Here is a 20,397-nt window from a genome sequence, read left to right as displayed (position 1 = left end):
CCACCAAGGATTGTTGGCAACACAAGAAAGCTAAGAGAACGGCATGGAACTGATTCTCCCCTGGAGCCCTGAGAGAGAGAGCATGGTCCCGCCGGCACCTTGATTATTTTAGGCCACTGCACTTGTGGTAATTTGTTACAGAAGCCCTAAGAAACCAAACACCGTTGACTACCTCAATTTCAGGGCACAAACCATTAGAAGTTCTCAGTAAGTAGGTTTGGGGATGGACGTGGTCTGTCCCAAAAAGCCTTCCTTCCTTCAACGGCTGCCCAGTGTCCCCGGCCTGTCAGCGTTAGGTTCCAAGAGCCGTCATAGCCAAGTCCCACAGCCCAGGTGGCGTGAACACGAGAACTTTATCTCCCCATGATCTGGAGGCTAGAAGTCCCAAATCCCCAAACCAAGGCGTCATCAGGGCTGGTCTTTCCTAAAGCCACTGCTCGTCAGCTTGCAGGTGGCCACCTTCTCCATGAGTCTTCGCGTGGTCTTTCTTCCATGCCCAGCTGTGTCCTCATCCCCTCTTATAAGGACATCAGTCATACCAGGTTAGAGCGCACCCTAATGATCTCATTGTAACTTAATCACCACTTCAAAGACCCTGTCTCCAAATGCAGTCACATTCCGTGGCACTGGGGTTAGGACTTCAACATACAGATTTGTGGGTTGCCCAAGGGGACACAATTCAGCCCATAAACCATTTCATGTTTCCAAACATCAAAGGAGCCTCTCATGAGCCTGGCCACTGAAGCACTCTGGAGTGGAGGCTGAGAACACAGGGGTGTTGCCAGCCCCATCCCTGGACCCAACAGCAGGACCGCACAAAACGTGGCTCTCACTGCCCTCTCACAGTTGTTCGCGTGGTTCTGAACCATTTGCCTTGTTCGTGCTTTACTGCTGCCTCTGCCTCCTTGGCTTCGGCAGTCTCGGCTAGAATTAGGCTCTCTCTCAGGTCCTGCTGATGACTGCTGTTCTGGGTAAACTTCCTCCCAACACCCTCAGGCCTCTGATCCCCTACTTTGACACAGCTCCCTCCTCATGGGTGACTTTCCTTTCAACCCTCTTGCTGCCACCAACCTTACAGTCAAAGCGTAAAACAGAACTGATAAGCGTATTCTGAGGTATATAAGATTACTAGGCATAAATGGTAATCAGTGCACCTAAATGACTGCTAATTGCTTTCATAAAGCAAAGCATAATTTCAGTTTTTTCCCCTCCTTGTTAGTTTAGGACTATCTGACATCAAAATAATAATCAACAAGATCCCTGAAAGCCTGAATGTTTCAATCATTATTATAATGCTTCTTCATCAGGATAAATTTTATTTGGAGAAGACAGAATCATCAAATTGGTGCCATGATGAAAAGTAAGGAGAGCCAGAGGACAGAGCATGATGGAGTGGCTGGAGGGTGGCCAGGGAAGGCGTACCCACTGCAGTGACTCCGGGGAAGAGATCTGAAAAAAGTGATGGAGCAAACCTTGGGTCTTTCTGGGGAAAAGCATTCCAGTCAAAGGGAACAGCAAGTTCAAGTGTCCTGGGATGGGACATGATCACTATTGGGATTCTGGTCACATCTGTCCCAATGCAAACACATTTTGAAGGAGAAAAAAAAAAAAAAAAAACAGCCACTGTGACTTCATGTCAATGACTAGGCTAGATGATTTCCAAGGTTCCTTACAAATCCTGTGACTGTTCCCTTCCCATCACCATCCACAGGGCTTCCCACAAAATTCTCCTCTCCAGAGAGTTGCAGTCATTTGCTTGATTTCTTAGATGTCAGCTTCCCTGGGGGTGCCAGTCCTAACTTTTTCTAAGTTCATGTCTGCATCGGGCAGCCCCAGAGACTCTGGCCTGACTAGGACCCAGAAGCCGAGGAGACTGAGGTTCAGCGCAGTGCGACGGCTTGCCTGAGGTCCTTCTGACCCTGCGAGGACCCCAACCGAGTTCTCCCAGCTCCAAGGCCAAGTTCTTTCCAATAACCCATCACCCCTCAATATGCAGAGAGAAGAACGCCAAACACTGCATGTCTTGGGGCACCGAGCCCCGTGAGGGGATCAGATCACAGTCTTCCGGGTGGATCTGAGGAGCCCTAAAACAGCACACCTTTTAGGACCAAAAGGATCTAGCACGCTCCTTTTGTTGGTTCATAAAATGCTCACATGCTTAAACCACAGTTAAGTACAATTCCCAACGGATATATCCTTCCTTGTATGAAAAAAGAGGAGTTTTTCAACTTCAGGCAGAAAAATAAGCATGGACATTGCGGGAAATAGTCTAAATGTAGCCCCGAGTCCGTTCCGGGGCAGTGGAGAGGACAGCAGCTTCTCGGCCGGGCATCTCCCAGCCCACAGGCCCGCCCCCAGCCTCCGGGTCCGCTCAGTAGGTGCGAGACACATCATCCCCAGAGGCGTCTGCACATGAGCACGGGTCTCGCTGGACACATCCTGTGTACAATGCTGCTTCTACACAAGTGAAAAAGCCAACTAAGTACCGAGCAAGCTCTCAAATTAGATCATGCATTTTACCATCTAAAACTATATTGGCGTAACATATATGGAGAGCTTGTGGCTTCAGACTTGGTTTGAAAGTGAAGGTGAGATCTTTGTCACACCTTCATGGGACCTCCTCTGTCCCATCATGGAAAGGGCCCGTCTGTAGTGACTGGACCAAGGAAAACACACACAGCCTGAAAAGAAAGTGTCTCTGTGTGACTAAGGCTTTGTGCAAATTAGTCCTTGTGCCGAAATCAGGAATGTGGGGATGAACAAAGGTCCGTGTCACTGGCTTGGTTTCTCCGGGGAGGCTGAAATGGTCCCTTTTTGCTCACTGGAGACTGACTTGCTTAAATGAATTTTGTTCATCTTCCACTGAGACTGAGCACCCTGCACGTGGCAGCTTGTGAATTGAGTCTCCCAGCAAAGCTGAAAGACAACTGGTGAGAGGGGAGGTCTGTGTGTGCGAAATGCCTTGCACAGAGCCGGAGTGGGGCTGTGACACACAGTAACATCTGTGTGTGGCCCAGCAGCCTGCAAACGGCTTCCCTGCAGGGGGAGAACCGTGCCAAGTGAGGACCAGGGCGCTCTTGTTCCTCCTCTTTATCTTAGGGATGCTGATGGTTGGTCTGTTGGGGGAGATTTTTTAAATGAACAAATAAATTCCTTGCTTGTGTGCAGTCTGGATTTTTTTTCCTCTCCATGCCTTCATTTCTAATTCTCCTAAGTATCTTTCCCTGTTAATTTGATGGCATTTTTATGTACACATGCACACGGTACCCAGGCATAAAGTCAGAGATAGCCATTTGTCTTCCCAGAATCCTTGGGCTTTGCTGTCCTGTGGAGATCCAGAGTGAGATACGAGACTTCTCAGCCCCTTCCTGTTAACATGATTTGCAGCATTTTCCCTCTGCTCAGAGCACATGGCTGAGATCTACACAAGCATCAATAACAGTGCATTCTTAACAGCCTCCCTGGACAGTTGGGTAAATTCTTTCTGAGCGCCTCTAGCTGGCCCTTACAAAGGTTAGCTGAGAAACAGACTAGAAGCTAGGAATCCCACTGTGTGAGCAGAAAGGATATTCTATTGCACAGATAGGGGATCAACTTCATGGAATCGCATTCGGCGTGCTGGCAATCTTAAGTGAAGGTCATCTTTAGGCAAAAACCAGCTTTTCCAAGCCCAGGCATGGTCTAGGTTATCTGGCGGGGGGGTTGGGTTTGGGGTTGGGGTTGGGGTTTTGTTTTGTTAACAGATGCTAGAAGTTAAAAATGGGAATCTGAGCTACCAATTTTTTTCTTTTCTATGTCATTTTATCTGGCTCAAAAAGGGCAAAAGAAGGAGCAAGTAGCATTGCTAAGTAATACTTCAGGTGATGGCCTGAAAATTTCCTCTGAGTCATCCAGGGTCCCACGTGTAACTTTCACAGTCTAGCACATGACAAATAAGCCAAAACACCTCCAGGATGACAGACGACTGCAGAGCAAAGGGACACAAGGAATCTGATCGAAACAAATGAAGACCTGTTGACCTTTTAAACTTGAACTGAGAAAACGCAGAGTTGGCTAGAATTTTTTATTTGTAAAACAAGTAACCACTTAAAAAATCATCTATTCACATAGTTCTCTGTTCTCTACACTGAGGACAGAAACAGGTCCTTGGGAAAACTTTGGAAAACAACACACCCATGAAAAAAATCTCAGCCACAGACACACACTTCTCACTTATCTCTGGTGTCCCAAAGGATGAGGGAAACTTGAACTTTTAAATAAGACTTTAATGCCAGGTGCTAACTGTTCTTCTGGGACTCCAGCCCACCCCTGACCACCTAGAAGACGACCAGGTACTCACCAGTCATGAGGGTGTAGTAATTGGGATAAGAGAGACTGGGGAAGTCTGGAGTCAAGTAATCCACTTTTACTCCCCTGCTCACGATCTCTTTGAAACCAGGCAGGGACTCCAGATTCTCATCACTGATGTAGTCTGAGCGAAAACCATCCAGCAGAAACACCAGGAGCTTCCGGCGGGCCGCGGCTGGCTGCGCCAGGCTGAGCACAAGGACCAGCAGGAGGGCCCCGAGCTGCACGGCCATGCTGCCAGGAGCGTGTCCGAGCCCGGCTGGCACAGCCGTCCCCTTGCAAAGACCGAGGATGGAGAATCTGTAGCTATTCTCTCTTCTAGGGGCTGGACCTTGACTGCTGGCCTTCCTGAGCCAAGTTCACTTTCAGAATTTAAAGGTACAGCACCCCCTTTTAGAATCCTCCATGTTCACCCTTTACTAGAAAGTCCAGAGACCGACTCCTTCAGCGAGGCCAGGTTCCCAAACCCAGAATTAACACAGAGGGGAGCAAGTGCAACCTTATTATCTGGTGAGAATGTTCCAGAAATATAAGTACCCACAGAGAGGTGGAATTTTAGATGACAGGAGTCAACCCTAACTTTGCCGTTGGGCTAACCCAAGGGAGGAGCCAAGGAAAAGGGTAATCTTTTAATTTGCTGTTATCCACGGCTCTGCCCAATTTAAACTCTCTCACGGACGTTTCCACTTACAATTTAGTAACGCAAACCTCTTCACTCAGGATGGAAACAAGAGACAATCAAATTCGGTGGGCGTATCTGTCAACTTTTCAGCAGGGCCTCCATCTCCATAGCATTTAAAAACAAATTGCTGGTCTGTGCCTCAGCCACTTATTTCCTCGTATACATTTAGAAACAGCATTTATTGTCTTATTTTTCAAGTTGCCCGTGTCCAAACGCAGCTGGAGGAGGAGGTGGCTCTGAGCAGAAAGTCCCAGAGCTGGACCGCAGAGCTGGGTCATTACTGGCAGACGGGTCTGAGGAAGCACAGCCCCACGAGACGGAGCTGGAGGCAGGGAGCTGGAGGTGGACAAGCCGGGCTAGAGATCACCATGCAGGCCTTATGCCAAGAGGGCCTAGGCAGAGGGGGGACTCAGAGGCTGAGCAGGAGGTCGATGAAGGGGGGCCCGGACACAAAGCACCAAGTCCAGAAGCCCTGGGTCCCCTAGGGTGGGACTTTCCCTTGGCAGAAAATTAAACGTAAAGGCTTATAAAATGTGCGTGGCCCATAGCAAGCACTTAACAAATGCTAACTTATTAGCATTCTAACGTTGCTTGGAACTTGGTGAAACTTGCAAGGCTCAGGGCAAAGCTTTACAGGGACTGACAGCAGTCAGACACCAGCCACTCTGACCTCAATCAGTTCTAGCATGCTTCCCCCTCCTGCTGCCCTCTGCCTGGGCCCTCTCTTCTTCTCCTGTTCTACTGCGTTTAAGTGAGAACGCTGGTCACCTTCTACATTGTGCTGAAAAAACAAGGAAACACCTTGGCCAAATGACCATTTCCATCTCAGCTGGCTGAGACAGGAATCAGATTTTATTTTTCTAATAAAACGAATGCTTTTTACAATTAAAAAATTAGAGAAATAGGAGAGATTATTCTTAACTTTTACTAGTTTGCAAACACAATGTGATTCTTATTTCTTTGAGTTGCATTGTATTGTTATTCCAAACAAAAGGAAGGAAGGAAAGAGAAAAGAGAAAAGAAAAAGAAAAGGTGCTGCCGAGCTGATGGGCCGCCCTGGCAGTGACCATCACACACATCCTGATCCAGTTCCCTTCCTCAGGGAGGGTTCAAGGGGGCAGCAGGCAAAGCTGGCTGGATGTGCTGTCAGTTCCTGAGCAGTTCCGGGGCTGGGGGACTATGGAGATGGTGTGATCATGCAAACCCACGAGTTGCCTCGGGAGTGGCCCCTGGGCTCTGCTGGGGAGAGAGTGAGGACATCGGATTTTAAAGATGAATATAAAAGTGGCATCCAGCTTTCCTCTGTCACTAGCTGGAGCTGGAGGTACAACCCGGAATATGGCTCCCTGAGACCCTTACCCAGCTGTTGAGGAGGGCGATCCTTAGCTAACAGGCTCCAAATTAGAGTGGCCACAGGTCGCCAGAGGTTTCCAAAGCTCCAGAGACAGTGCTGTGATGTGTCCGGCGGGGGAGCACTGCTGATGTGTGCTATATTGTTATATGATGACCATAGTGTTTTATGACAATATTTAGAGAGTTTCTCTAAATTTTAGATCAGTAAATTATTGCAAAGAAGCACCTTTAATATATACACCAACATATGAAGAAAGAAAGGATGGAATTCAAACCAAGGAAATACCAGCACTGCCTGTAGTCAGACTCCTGGTCTTATATCCTGCAGCCTAGAAAAGGTTGGATACAAAAGCTAAAATGCAACAGATCAGAAAATGTGGTTAATATGAAGTGCCCAAAGTCTTGTGGTCCAAGACCTAACATGTCTGTTATTGGATGTCCTCAGTTGGGGGTGGTTATCAGCGTCTAATACTTTTTAAGAGCACGTCTTGCCACTTGTTTTTCAAGGGTTAACAGTGCTCTAAGGTCATTATCCACAGGGGTTCAACCCAGAAAATGCAGAAAAGTAAAAAGCTTCCTCCAGAACTTGGTACGACCTTTGCCCTGAAAACCGCTCCAGGTCTTGCCAGGGACAGGAATGAGCTCTCAGGAATGTGCTGTCCAGATCTGTCAGCACTCTGGTGCCTCGCCTCCATGGAGAGGCAGGTGAGATGGCAGGAAAGAGTCTTGGGTTTAGAGAAAGAGGACATGACTCTTAGAGCCTGGGTTCTGGCAGTAAGCAGTTGTGGGATTCTGAGAAAGCTGCTGCCTTTCCATGCTTTAATTTCCCCTCTGAAAAGTGACAGAGGCTTTAAGGTCCTTTCCAGCTATAGAATCAATCAGATTCAAAAGCTGTGACCCAAGTCAATCCACATCGGCAACATCAAACTCCATTGATCCTGTTAATCCATCCCATTTTCGTCAGTCCATGTTGGTCCATGTCAACCCTTACCTTCCCTAGAAATCAGCAGTCTTAGATCCTCAAAGTTCTTGCCCCAAACCCTGACCATGCCAAGTGTCCCATTTGCCCTCTCTCTGCTCAGGCCTTAATACATTTTAAAGGACTGAAATCTTACAGAATATGTTTTAGATCCAGGATAATATTCTAAAACTAAGACGAAATAAAGACATTTTCAGATACACAAAAGCTGAGAGAATTAGTCACCAACATACTACAAGAAATACTAAAGAATGGCCTTCAGGTTGAAGGGAAATAATATAAGATAAAAATTAGATCTATAGGAAGGAAATAAGAGTATCAGAATTGGTAAATAGATGGATAAAATAAAAGGCTATATACTTTTCTTTTCTTAATGTCATTAAAAAGTATTTAAAGTAAAAAAACACTATATGGGATGTATAATTTATAACTTATGAAGAATTAAAAGATATAAAACACAGTAGCTTAAAAGACAGGTGTAGGACATTTAAATGGAATTAAACTGTTGTCACTTTTTTTTCATTTATGAAATGGGAAAAGTCTGATATAAAAAATAAAACTAAAGTGGTCAAATATTAACTCTAAGTAAACCATAACAAGGATATATACTGTAATGCCCAGAACAACCACTAAGAAATAGCACAAAGAGGCACAGCTAAAAAGCCAGCAGAAGAGCAAACTACCCCAGCATAACGAAGGCCAGAAACGACAGGCCCACAGCTAACAGCATACTTGATAGTGAAATGGGAAAGCTTTCCCACTAAGACCAGGAACCAGACAAGGATGCCACTCTCACTACTCCTACTTAACATAATGATGGAATTCCTGGCAAGAGCAATTACTCAAGAAAAAGAAATAAAAGGCATCCAAGTTGGAAAGGAAAAGAAAAATTGTATGCAGATGATATGATACTATATATAGAAAATCCTAAAAACTCCAAAAAAATTTTTAAACTAAATATATTACAACTAATACATGAATTCAGTAAAGTTGCAGGGTACAAAATTAACATACAAAAACCAGTTGCATTTCTATCCACTAGCAATGAATTATTTGAAAAAGAAAAAGCTATCTTAAAAAAACAAACCCCATATACAATAGCATCAAAAATAATAAAATATTTGGGAATAAATTTAACTAAGCAGGTGAAAAATCTGTACACTAAAAATCGTAACATATTGATAAAAAACTGAAGAAGACACAAATAAATGAAATGATATACTATATTCATACATCAGAAGAACTGAGTATTGTTAAAATATCCATACTATCCAAAGCTATCTATAGATTCAGTGCAGTCCCTATCAAAATTTCCACAGCATTTTTTACAGAAATAGGAAAAACATTCCTAACATTTATATGGAACTATAAAAGATCCTGAATAGACAAAGCTATCTCAAGAAAGAAAAACAAAGCTGGAAGCACTACACTTCCCAATTTCAAACCTTACTTGAAAGCTATAATAACCTAAACAGTATGGTAATGGCATCAAAAGAGACACACAGACCAATGGAAAGGAATTGAGAGCCCCCAAATTAACCCACACATATGCAATCAACTGATATTTGACAAGGGAGCCAAGAATACTCAATGAGGAAAGGATAATCTCTTCAATTACTGATGATAGGAAGACTGTATCTTTACATACAAAAAACAAGACAAAACAAAAACTGCACCCCTGTCTTACACCACTCACAATAATTCACTTGAAACGGATTAAAGGCTTAAATTTAAGACCCCAAACCATAAAATTCCTAGGGGAAAATATAGGAGAAAAGCTTCTTGACCTTGGTCTTGGTCCTAATTTTTTGGATAGGACACCAAAAGCACAAACAACACAAGGGAAAATAAACAAGTGGACTATATCAAACTAAAAAGCTCTGCAGAGCAAAAGAAACAATAAATAAAGTGAAAGGGCAACCTATGGAGCGGGAGAAAATATTCACAAACCATCAATCTGATAAGGGGCTAATATCTAAAATATGTAAGGAACTCAACAACTCAATAGCAAAAAACTAAACAATCCAATTAAAAATAGGCAAAGGGTCTGAATAGACATTTTTCCAAAGAAGATGTACAAATGGCTAACAGGTACCTGAAAAGATGTTCGATGTCACTAATCAGAAGAATGCAACTCAAAACCACGAGATACCAGCTCAGACCTGTTAGAATAGCTATAATCAAAAAGACAAGAGAGAAGTGTTGGCAGGATGTGGAGAAAAGGGGGCCACCGTGCGCTGTTGGTGCGAATGTTAATTGGTACAACTATTATGGAAAGCAGGATGGTGGTTCCTCCCATATGATCCAGTAGTCCCATTCTGGGTGTATATCCAAAGGAAATGAAATCACTATCAAGAAGAGATATCTGCTCCCCCATGTTCGCTGCAGCATTATTCACAATAGCCACGACATGGAAACAACCTAAGTGTCCGTCAATGAGTGAAAGTATAAAATGTGGTAGGTATATACAATAGAATAGCATCCATAAAAAAAGAAGGAAATCTTGCCATTTGCGACAACACGCAAGGACCTTGAAGGCATCATGTTAAGTGAAGTAAGTCAGAGAAAGACAAATTTTGTATGTTCTCAGTTACACGTGGTATCTAGGAAACCAAAATCACAGAAACAGAATAGCATGGTAGTTGCCAGGTAGCCCTGGAGGGTAGGGGGAATAGGGAGATGCCGGTTAAAGGGAACAAACCTCCAGTTGTAAGTTTGGGGGATCTAATGTACAGTCTGGTGACTGTAATTAACAATCCTGCATTATATACTTGAAAGTTGTTAAGAGAGTGGATCTGAAATGTTACCACCACACACACACAAAGGGAACTTTGTGAGGTGATGGTGGTGTTAACTAACCTTATTATGATAATCATTTCATGATTATATTGAATCAAAACAAAAAAGAGAGAGAACACTCTACAAAGTATTTTAAAAGAATGAATTGGAAGTAAATGTCTAGTTTCTAGAATAGATCTCAAGAACAACGTGAAGCGAGAAAAACAAGTTGCAGATGGATACACCCAGTATAAAATCTTAACATAAAAGCATGCAGCACAATACTCCATATAACAATAGTACCAACACCACAGAAATCACACACACCAAAATTAGGATTGAGGTTTTTTTCTGCAAGAGAGAAAGGAGAATGAAATCAGAGAGAGAGGTACACGGGGGGTTTCAACTTTGTCAGTAATGTTCTATTCATTTAAAAAACAAAATAAAAACCTGCAGTGTATATATCTGACAAAATGCTACAATTTTACAAACGTGAGGGTTGGTCCAAGGGTGTTGCTTATATTATGCTCTTGGATTTTATGCAGGTCAGAAACATATTATAACTTTAAAAAAAAAATCAGCAAGCCTGGTGATTAATTGAATATGTGGGTGGTAAGGGAGAGAGAAGGGTCTTGGATGAGTCCCAAGTTCTGCCTTAGATGATGGAGTGGTACCATTTGTCAAGACCGGTACTGTAGGAGAATTGCCATCTTTAAGCAATCACCTCATCGTATAAATCGGAAAAAAGAGGGAAGTTAACCTAATTCAAACCATGATCCAAGGTAACAAAGGAACTTTATCTTCAGACTAGAACTAGGGAAGTGATCTCAGCACAGCCGTCAAGAGTGAGCAATTCTGAGCCTTGGCTCAAATACTCTCGTACAAATGACCTAATGTTCTCTCTTTACGTCTTTGCTGGATAAATAGAAATCATCATGTGTGCAGAGGGAAATAAAATGGATTATTTAATAATTACATGAAAGTTGAATGTAAAACCTCACGTAAAACCAACAGAACCCCACCCCTCAGTGTTTTTCTTTGTAAGGGAACTGAAAAAATGGTTACTCGAAGGAATACATTTGAGTTTGTGTTAAATACATAAAATATGAAGGGAAAATGCAGTGGCACGTAAACCGCGCTCAAGAGTTGCCACATCGTGGTTGCTGTTAGATGGGAGGAACTGCTTTGAAGAAAGGAACTAGATGCACAGAATTATAGAGCCGTGAATATGAAAGGGAATGCAGAAATAATCCAGTCGTAATCTGTTCATTCTGGAGCAGAGAAAGCTGCATGTCAAACAGGCACCGGAACTTGCCCACAGGATCGCAAAGGGAAATTAACGGCAGAGTTCGGAGTGGGTCTCGTCTCCCATATTAATGCTTTTCTAGATTTCAACTTTATCTAATCTGCCTCTCACCCTAGCCCCCTTTCACTGCTTATCTGCCTGTGCACATATTTATTACTTGCTTTCAGTGATTCAGGTTCACAATCCCCTATCTGAAACTCTTGGGGCCAGCTGTGTTGAGCTGAGCGCTCTTCCAGTTGGGAAAGGTAACGCGGTGCACACAGAGTACATCATATAAGCACCTGCAGCATCTGAGGCATCGGCCGGTAATCAGATGTGTTAGTGTTTCTAGAGAAAAATGTACACATGTGCACACCAAGTGGGATAACTAAAGATCATAAATAGCCTCACAGCAGACCCAGGTGAGTGTATGCCACCCAGTCAGTGTCAGGTAAGATCAGGATTTTCCTCAAGTACGTTATCAAAATGTCTTCAGAGGTTTTTGAATTCCAGAATGGTGGACAGGGACGTAAGCTTAATGTTTGGGAGAAAACTCTAAATGTACTAGGGAAAGATACACACTTTGCTCTCAGTCTACCGGGCTCGGCGAGGCCCATCTGTGTAGAACATTGTTAGAAAGATAGAAAGGAGGGGTATAGCCAGTCCTACTTCTGCCTTGGGGCCCTGCCAGCTCCATTTCTGGTCCACGGTATCCTTTCTGTGAGCCCCCTTTTCATAAGGGGGTCTCAGTGAGATGGATCTTTGCACCAACAACCACCACTAAGACTGCTAGCTGCCAAGTCACACAAAGTACCTCTTTCCTGCCCAGGGTCTCACTCAAGGGTTCCAGAAAGAAGTCTCCAGTTTCCCTCCTTGAGAAATTTTAATGAATGTTAACTATGTATCTGCCTGAACTGGTTCAAGTGGAAACAGAAGCGGTCCAGACCCCCTAGGAATACACTCTCCAGACCCATGTATGTCCAGTCAGAAGAGTTCAGTCTTGGTTTGACCCAGGCTGTCCCCTGACTGCAAGGGGCTGACCCCAGATGTCTGGTTACTGGGAGTCTGCTCAATGAAGAGATACGTGCAGTGAAGCAATTTGCAAATATTAATTCATTACAGAGACACTTTAACTTACTGAAACCAGTGACTAGTTCTGAACACCAAAAGCTGTTATCATGCAAAAAAATGAGCACAGCACTCAGACCTTCTGCTCTAAAGGAGTGAAGTACACACATCAGAGGATGTATCTTCCAAGACAATGGACGCTGCCTGCAACTGAAGTTTCATTTTCAATCTGGTTATGGACGTACAGTCAACGAAACCGTCAAAGAGCATGACATGGGTGTCAGGTCTAGGAATTGGATGCACTGAATACCAAGACTGAACTGCCTGCTGAAAACAACCAAAATACAGAGTGATTCCTTGAACATATTTGTAAAATGCATTCATAATCTCACAAAAAAGACATTTGAACTCACGGAATGCAACCTCCTTACTACAGAATTTGCATTTTTTAAACTAGGAGCAAATACTGCGTCAGGGAACCCAGAACTCTAACAGAGCAGAATCACCCCAGTTCCCATTTCAGAATGATATTGTCAGAGGACGCGCAGTTGTAACAGGGTTGGTCTGAGTAGGTAACAGCCTCCGTTTTAGACTCTATGTGACAGCTCTTGAAATCTCTGGGATTCTATGTTTTCACATAGCATCAGTTCTAATAGTCCATTGGGCTTTATCGCCACCAAGTTTACTGTCAGGGAGAAAGAGAAGATTTTTTTAAATGTTAAGTTGCCAATGGCTAAGTGAAAAAGGACCTTTGCTTTGAGTGGTACAGGTGACTGTGGAAGAGGGAGCCGTGAGGTGATGGGGAAAGCTGCTCACTGAGGTCTGGGCTGAAGATAAGCGTGGGTATTGTCCCTTTCATTGTCCCCTGTTAGGTCTGCCCTGGATACCGTTTCAAAACATGAATAGGACTTCATCTGCCTATACCCCCAACCTGAGAAATGGCCTCAGTTCTTCAAAGAGCTGTCTCCCTCTAGTGGACAAAGGTATTTTTTAAAAAGACAGAAGCCTGCGAAGGAGTCTGGGTCCACTAAGAACATAAAACCACTACCATTTTGTGGGAAATATGTAAATAATCCTTCTAGTTGGAAACATCATTACAGCACGTAATTTTTAAGTTTTCTCACTATAAATCCAGGAATGATGAAACCAATGTCAGAGGGTTACCGAACGAATCTGAGCATCATCAAATGAAACCAACACAGGAGACCGCGATGTTGCAGCTGGGAGGCTGACGAGGCTCCCTGGTGAGGTGCTGGTGACAGCGCAGCAGCATAGAAGCCGAATTGAAAACAATGATGTGTCATGAGCCCTCATTATCACTTCCAAATAGATGAAACCAAGAACCTTCCAATTTTTGGAAGTTGAGACTATGGAAGTCAAAGATCAGCTGTAGGGACTGCTTCTGACCTTTGGGACTGGGGAACTGGGGGCCCTGCAGCAGGTGGAATAATGCCCCCGTCCCCGAAGGTGTCTACATCCTAAAGCCCTGGAGTCTGTGTATAAGGTAGGTTACGTGGCAAAGAAATTAACACAGCAGATACAAGCAAAGTTGCCGGGGAGATTATCCTGGATCGCTGGGGTGCATCCAACGAGATCACGAGGGTCCTTAACTGTGGAAGAGGGGAGCAGAGAAGGTCAGGGTGATGTGTCATGAGAACTAGAAGATCTTGAAGAACTGCTGCTGGCCCTAAGGAGGGCAGAAGAGGACCGTGAGCTGAGGAATGCAGAGGCCTCTAGAAGCTGGGAGGTCAAGGAATCGGATTCTCCCCAAGAGTCACCAGAAACGGATGCAGTCCTGCCAGCATCTTGATCTCAGCCCCGAGAGCCCCACCTTGGATTTCTGATATCCAGAACTGTAAGACAATAAATCTGTATTGTTTTAAGCCACCAAATTTGTAGTAACTTGTTACAGCAGCAACAGGGAACTAATGCATGCCTTAACTGCTATCTTGGAAGAAACAGAGAATACTGTTAGACCTTGAATTTACTCTGTTTGGAAATGACCTGACAGTAGGCCTCGCCTTGGGTCAGAAGACTCAAATCTGATGAAGATTCAGACGGAAGAATATGGACCCTCCAGGGCGTAATTACTCCACACTCCTCCCCATCTCCCCGCTCTCTTCTGGAAGCCTGGCCCAGCAGTAAGCCCATTGGCCTGTGAACTCTGTTTCTCCTCTTGCAAAGTGAGAGGGTTAGACTAAAGAACCCTGTTGGTCCTCTTCAGCTCTCCAGATTCTATGGCTCTGCAAGTTCTGAGCCTTTCAAGCCGTTGATACAGTAACAACCGTGACACTCCTGCATCGGCAACTCTATCTGTTCCATGATGGGTTCCCTCCAACCAAGACAAGGAAGGCTTTCCCGGACATTTAGCTGGGAATCCAATCCCTTCTGTGCAGGAGAAAAAGGGGAGAAAACAATAGGTGTTGCTCCAGACAAGCCACCCCGGCCTGAGGCTGAACTTTCAGCTGTAGATAAGTTTGTCTTTTTTTTTTTCTTTCTTTTGATTCCACATATGAGTGATCTCATATGGTATTTTTCTTTCTCCTTCTGGCTCACTTCACTTAGAATGACATTCTCCAGGTCCATCCATGTTGCTGCCAATGGCATTATTTTATTGTCTTTGATGGCTGAGTAGTATTCCATTGTGTAAATATACCACACTTCTTTATCCAGTCATCTGTCGATGGACCTGTGTGTTTGTCTTGAGTATTTGATATAAACCATTAAGAGTTAGGCCTGTCCTTAAATGAGGGCCTGTTCTACATGGAGCAGGGACAGAGAGTATCTGATTTCCCCTTCCTGGAACTGGAGACTCCAGGAGTATTCATTAGGAATTTTGCTGCTGTGGCTGCAAGAGAAGGAAAGCTGACTTGGGGGGGCCTAGGTGAAGAAGGAGGCCATCCTCGGGAGCGTGGAGATCTCAGTGTACCCCAGACAGGGGCAGGATGCAACTGGGCTTCGTGACGCCTGTCCTAGCAGGCTTCTCCTACCATCGCCTAAGTTTCATCACTGCCATTGGCTCCAGACTCTTCAATGGGCTCTTCTGGATACCAGCCTGTCCCGTCAGCTCCTGAGTCCCTCTTCCAATCAGCAGGACTGATTCCCTCCCCACATTCCAAGTTAAGAGTCCAGGAGGGATTCTCATGGGCCTGGTTTACACAGGTAGATGCTGAGGACCGACCACTGGGACCAGGGCTGCCGTGGTCTCATTGGCCTGATTTGGGTACAGTGCCCACCCTTGGATCACTTGGCTCTGGGGAGGGGCAGGCCTGAGGACCCAGAGCTGTTTCACTGCTCCTGATCAGGGCCCTTCTTGGAAAATGAGCAGAGTGATCACCAGTTACCTCTCACTGCAGCCCCCACCCCCCAGCCAGGATGGGCATGGGAAGTTGGGGAACAGCCCTCAGTTTACAGGGTAGATTACAGAGGTCCAAATCGTCAAAGTCCCAGAGAACTTGGGTAATGGAAATGTGTCCAAAACATGGAGTGTGAGACACAGAGCATCACCAGAGGAGCAGCAATAATCATGTCAGAAGCAGTGGCAGTGGCAGTGAGAAAAATACTACTACTATTCACTGAGCATCTATTTTGTACCAAACATACACAAAGCACTTTACACGCACTGCTTCTTATCCTTTACAGCCCTGCAAGGTGCGTGCTGTTAGTTCCACTCTGCGGTAAGAGAATTAAGATTCACAGACGTTAAGAGACTCTCCTGCAGCCTCAGAGCTGATAAGTGCCAGAAATGGTCCTCAAATGAAGGGCCTGGAAAAAGGATGAAGCAGGATGAAGCAAGGCACTCAGGAGGTCAAGCTCCTGTGATTCCCTGGGCGATGGGCTCAGAGAAAGAAAGCCCTTTAGGAGGGATGTGCAGAGCCTCTGGGCAGGGAGGGAGCCTTTAAGGAAACAAGCCAGGACCTGAGCTTCCGTTTACAGGAATCTGCGCTCAAGAATATGGAGCAACAGGAAAGGCAGGCTTCCGAGAACGAGCGGTCAGAAAACAGAGCCGGTGACACAGAGTTTCGTGAAGCAAAAGACTGCACTCAGTGAGTTGGGCAGGCTTGTCTGTTTGCTTCTGCCTTAATTCTCTGTCCAATATTGAATGCTGTCAGTCTTCGCTTGACTGCAGCGAGTCATAGAAAACATTACATAGCTTTAACGACCTACGTAACATTAATGGGCCATATACTAATAAAAGCAAGGATTCCTTGACATTCAACAGATTATAGCTCAATTTGAAGCAAATGAAAAACATTTAAGTGTAAATCAATTTAGTAGTTTTATAATTATCTAAACAAACTTATTTCCTAATAAACAGGCCACACTTCATATACATTTCTAATCCTAAATCAATCACTGACCACCAAAGTAAAGGTCACTTGGTCACTAACTTTGGGCAGACTTTTTCTTAAGTGTTGTATTATCATCACTGATGGGAGGGAAATTTAGCCACATGCTTCTTGAGCCTGGAAAACATTCATAATCCTTGGCCCAGTCATCTTCTCTCCAGGAATCCAATCTAAGGAAATAATTAGATATAGAGAAAAGATTCATGTATAGATATGTTCACATTAGCGCAGTCTAATACAGCAAGAATACTGGTTATAGAATTCCATTTTATCAGTAGAATTGAAAATTAAGAAACCATTAAACCTCATGTTATCAAAACTTAATGTTTTGGGAATATATAATATAATGTTAACAAAAATAAATGGGATGCAAAACTAGAATAAATAAAATGTCTTATGTAAGATACATATTTATTTTTCATAATATATTTAATAGTACACATATGTTACGTCTACATACACATATCACATAGAAAAGAAAGTGATAAAGAAATACACTAAAAGCTAACAAACAGTTTTCTCTAGGTGGTGCGATCGTGAGTGATTTTTATTTTCTTACTATTTTTTTTTCTGTTATTCAGGTTTCTCACATAAGCCTGAAGATCTGCCAAGGAGAAAAGAGTATGGTGGCCAGGGTGACACAAATTGGATATAGAAGTGTATGACAATTATACATCCAATTGTAAAATAGCAAACTGACATCCTTTTAAATTTCTTAAAACAAATACATAGTGGCAACAACAAAAAAATACGATCATGATGAAAAATTTGGTACAAGTACAGAAAAGTAAAAGAATCAAGGAAGAACCATCCAGAATTCCCCTGGGCAGAGGGCAACGCTGGCACTGATATCCTGAGCTTGACCAAGTTAGTGGCTTTGAGCCGTGCCGTGGAGTCCTGCTTTTGCCATGCAGACACCAAGGAGCTGTCATGGTGGACAGCGGGGACTGACTGGGTCCTCCAGTCCAGGTGGGGCATCAGAACAGAACCCCCGTCCCCACTTTGGTCAAACCATTTGCATATTAGAATTTCACCTAATAGTCTACCTGAAGAAAGGCTCCATGGTAAACTACAAAAATAACATTCAGATCCTTCCCTATTAAACCTTGTCCCTAAAGCTAAAAATTAAGGTTACTTGCAGTTTTCTCTATTGTAATGGAAGGCTGCATGAACAGCTTTGTATGAAGAAATCTTTACCTACATTTCTGCCTCTATGGTTGAAATTCCAAGAAAAGGGTAATCATTTTCACAGCTCTTGTTGCCACGATGCCCACACAAGGTCAACCTGATTATATCCCATCAATATGCCCATCTTGCCACACCCTTGCCTGCACTGAGCATAATTAAAAGCCAAAACCAAACAAACAAAAAAACCCCCAAACTTTTAGTTTGATAGATTTAAAATACAGCCCCTTATCGGGCTTGCCCACTCTAAAGACTGAGTTTCCTCCCCCTTGGGTACCTCTTCCAAGAACCCTTCCATCAGCAACATCTGCGGCGCATGTCCCCTGTGAAGAGGACGCGGGCTCCCCCTCCCTGGAGTGATGGGAGCTGTCCAAGCAAGCCTGGACATTTTCTCACTGGGTCCCAGGCCAGCCCTGTGGCTTGACCTCAGAGGGAGCCAAGCTTGTGGAATGAGGGCCCCTTGAGAAACAGCAGATGCCGAGCTCTAAAGTCCCTCTTCCCCGCCAAACACCTCCTAGAACCCAGAATCTCAGAATGGACAGCGCTCTCGAGAGAGTCAGCCTTCAAGCCTCTGGTTACATAGATCATGGCTCTGAGCCCTGGAGGGGAAACACGTGTACAGCTAAGGCACAGCCAGGACCGAGCCCTGGGTGTCCTGGGAGTCAGCCCAGTATTAGAGGTATACCACCACCGCCAGCCTCCAGTGTTAGAGGCCTCTCATAACCACCAAACAGCGGCCAAAGTGAGCCGGGACCCTTCATCCTTCCATCTGTGACACTCTAGGAAGGGTCTGTCCTCATCCTCCAGATGTAAGAACAACACAGAAGGGTTCCCAGCCCAGGGGGCGAGTGGAAGCTGAAATTTAGCTCAAGTATAGGGGTAGAAAACAACAGCGGAAAGAAAACAAATTGTGAGAGATGCTTCCAGAAACCGGCAGGTTCTTAGAACTCAACTTTAGACATCAGCCTTTGAATGGCCACTAGGTGGAGCTCTATTTTCAAAATAAAGTCAAACCCTTAGCTCTGAACTGGCTCTCAGCTCAAATGGCCTTAGCTTGACAATACCGAAGGTTTATTGCCAGGATTTGCTCACCAAACCCACTGGTTCCCATCCAGATTTTATGCCAGTCTACAGTCTACAGTCTGTAATCCCGCCATGAGCTGGACTTTCTCCAGTTCAGTCCCTAGATTATTATTTTATAAGTAAATACAATGTATTAAAAAAAAAAGTAAATACAATGGAGACACACATACATATTTAAAACAGAAACAGGGGAGTTACAAACATGTATTTATCTCAACAGCAGAGAATTCAAGATACATATTTAAAACATATTCTAACTTGTAAAATATTTATTTAATATATATTACATAAATAAAATGTAAAATACATTTATATAGTTACATATAATTGTATAGAGTATAAATTTAGATATATATTTACTGTACTTTACATATAATTGTATATATTATATATTTAAGTCTCTACTGTTGAGTAAAAATACATAGTTTGTAATGCCAATTATATATAAAACACTTTTAAATATATTCTATATTAAATTTATATGTAATATACTCAATATATATTTATACAGTAAAATACTTTTAAATGTATATTTAAATTTCTCTCTGTGATAAAATACATTCTTTCTAACTCCTGTGGGTCTGTTTTCTCCATAATAATCACCAAAACCCCTAAAAAAACAGAATAGCCTTTTTATTGACCTGTTTAAGATTTTTTAAATCTATGCTTCTCCAGCCCATATTTGTTCAGATATAATGAAAACAGAAAAGAAAAGGAGGAGAGATTAAATTTAAAGAGAAATAGAATGTTCTCCTAGGGTAGTCTACCCAAGCAATAGAGATAAAAGTAAGAATAAACAAATGGGACCTAACTAAACTTATAAGCTTCTGCACAACAAAGGAAACCGTAAGTAAAACAAAACGACAACCTATGGAATGGGAGAAAATTTTTGCAAATGAAACCGACAAAGGCTTGATCTCCAGAATATATAAGCAGCTCATATGACTTAATAAGAAAAAAACAATCCAAAAATGGGCAGAAGACCTAAACAAGCAATTCTCCAAGGAAGAAATACAAATGATCAATAGGCACACGAAAAAATGCTCAATATCACTAACTATCAGAGAAATGCAAATCAAAACTACAATGAGGTATCACCTCACACCAGTCAGAATGGCCATCATTCAAAAGTCCACAAATGACAAATGCTGGAGAGGCTGTGGAGAAAAGGGAACCCTCCTACACTGCTGGTGGGAATGCAATTTGGTGCAGCCACTGTGGAAAACAGTATGTAGATTCCTCAAAAGACTAGGAATAGACTTACCATATGACCCAGGAATCCCACTCC

The 20,397-nt window shown here is 43.5% G+C and overlaps 1 protein-coding gene across 3 annotated transcripts in view; it reads right to left on the bottom strand.

The window, feature by feature from the left end:
• The window catches only part of ENPP6 (ectonucleotide pyrophosphatase/phosphodiesterase 6), a 78,401-nt gene extending 61,417 nt beyond the window's left edge, over positions 1-16,984 (bottom strand). The window contains exon 1 of one of the 3 annotated variants that reach the window (XM_031440325.2): positions 16,884-16,984. In XM_031440325.2, coding sequence (XP_031296185.1) covers positions 16,884-16,947 — 64 coding nt within the window. In that variant the 5' untranslated portion in view covers positions 16,948-16,984. Of the gene's footprint in view, positions 1-4,339; positions 4,677-16,883 lie in introns of those variants that run through there. The other 2 variants (XM_031440328.2, XM_031440327.2) reach the window with 2 other exon arrangements.
• Positions 16,985-20,397: the final 3,413 nt, after the last annotated feature.

This window comes from Camelus dromedarius, chromosome 22 (genome assembly GCF_036321535.1).
Source record: "Camelus dromedarius isolate mCamDro1 chromosome 22, mCamDro1.pat, whole genome shotgun sequence".
Classification (NCBI taxonomy): domain Eukaryota; kingdom Metazoa; phylum Chordata; class Mammalia; order Artiodactyla; family Camelidae; genus Camelus; species Camelus dromedarius.
Note: the sequence above shows the minus strand (reverse complement) of the source record. Positions and strands in the feature narration are given on the sequence as shown.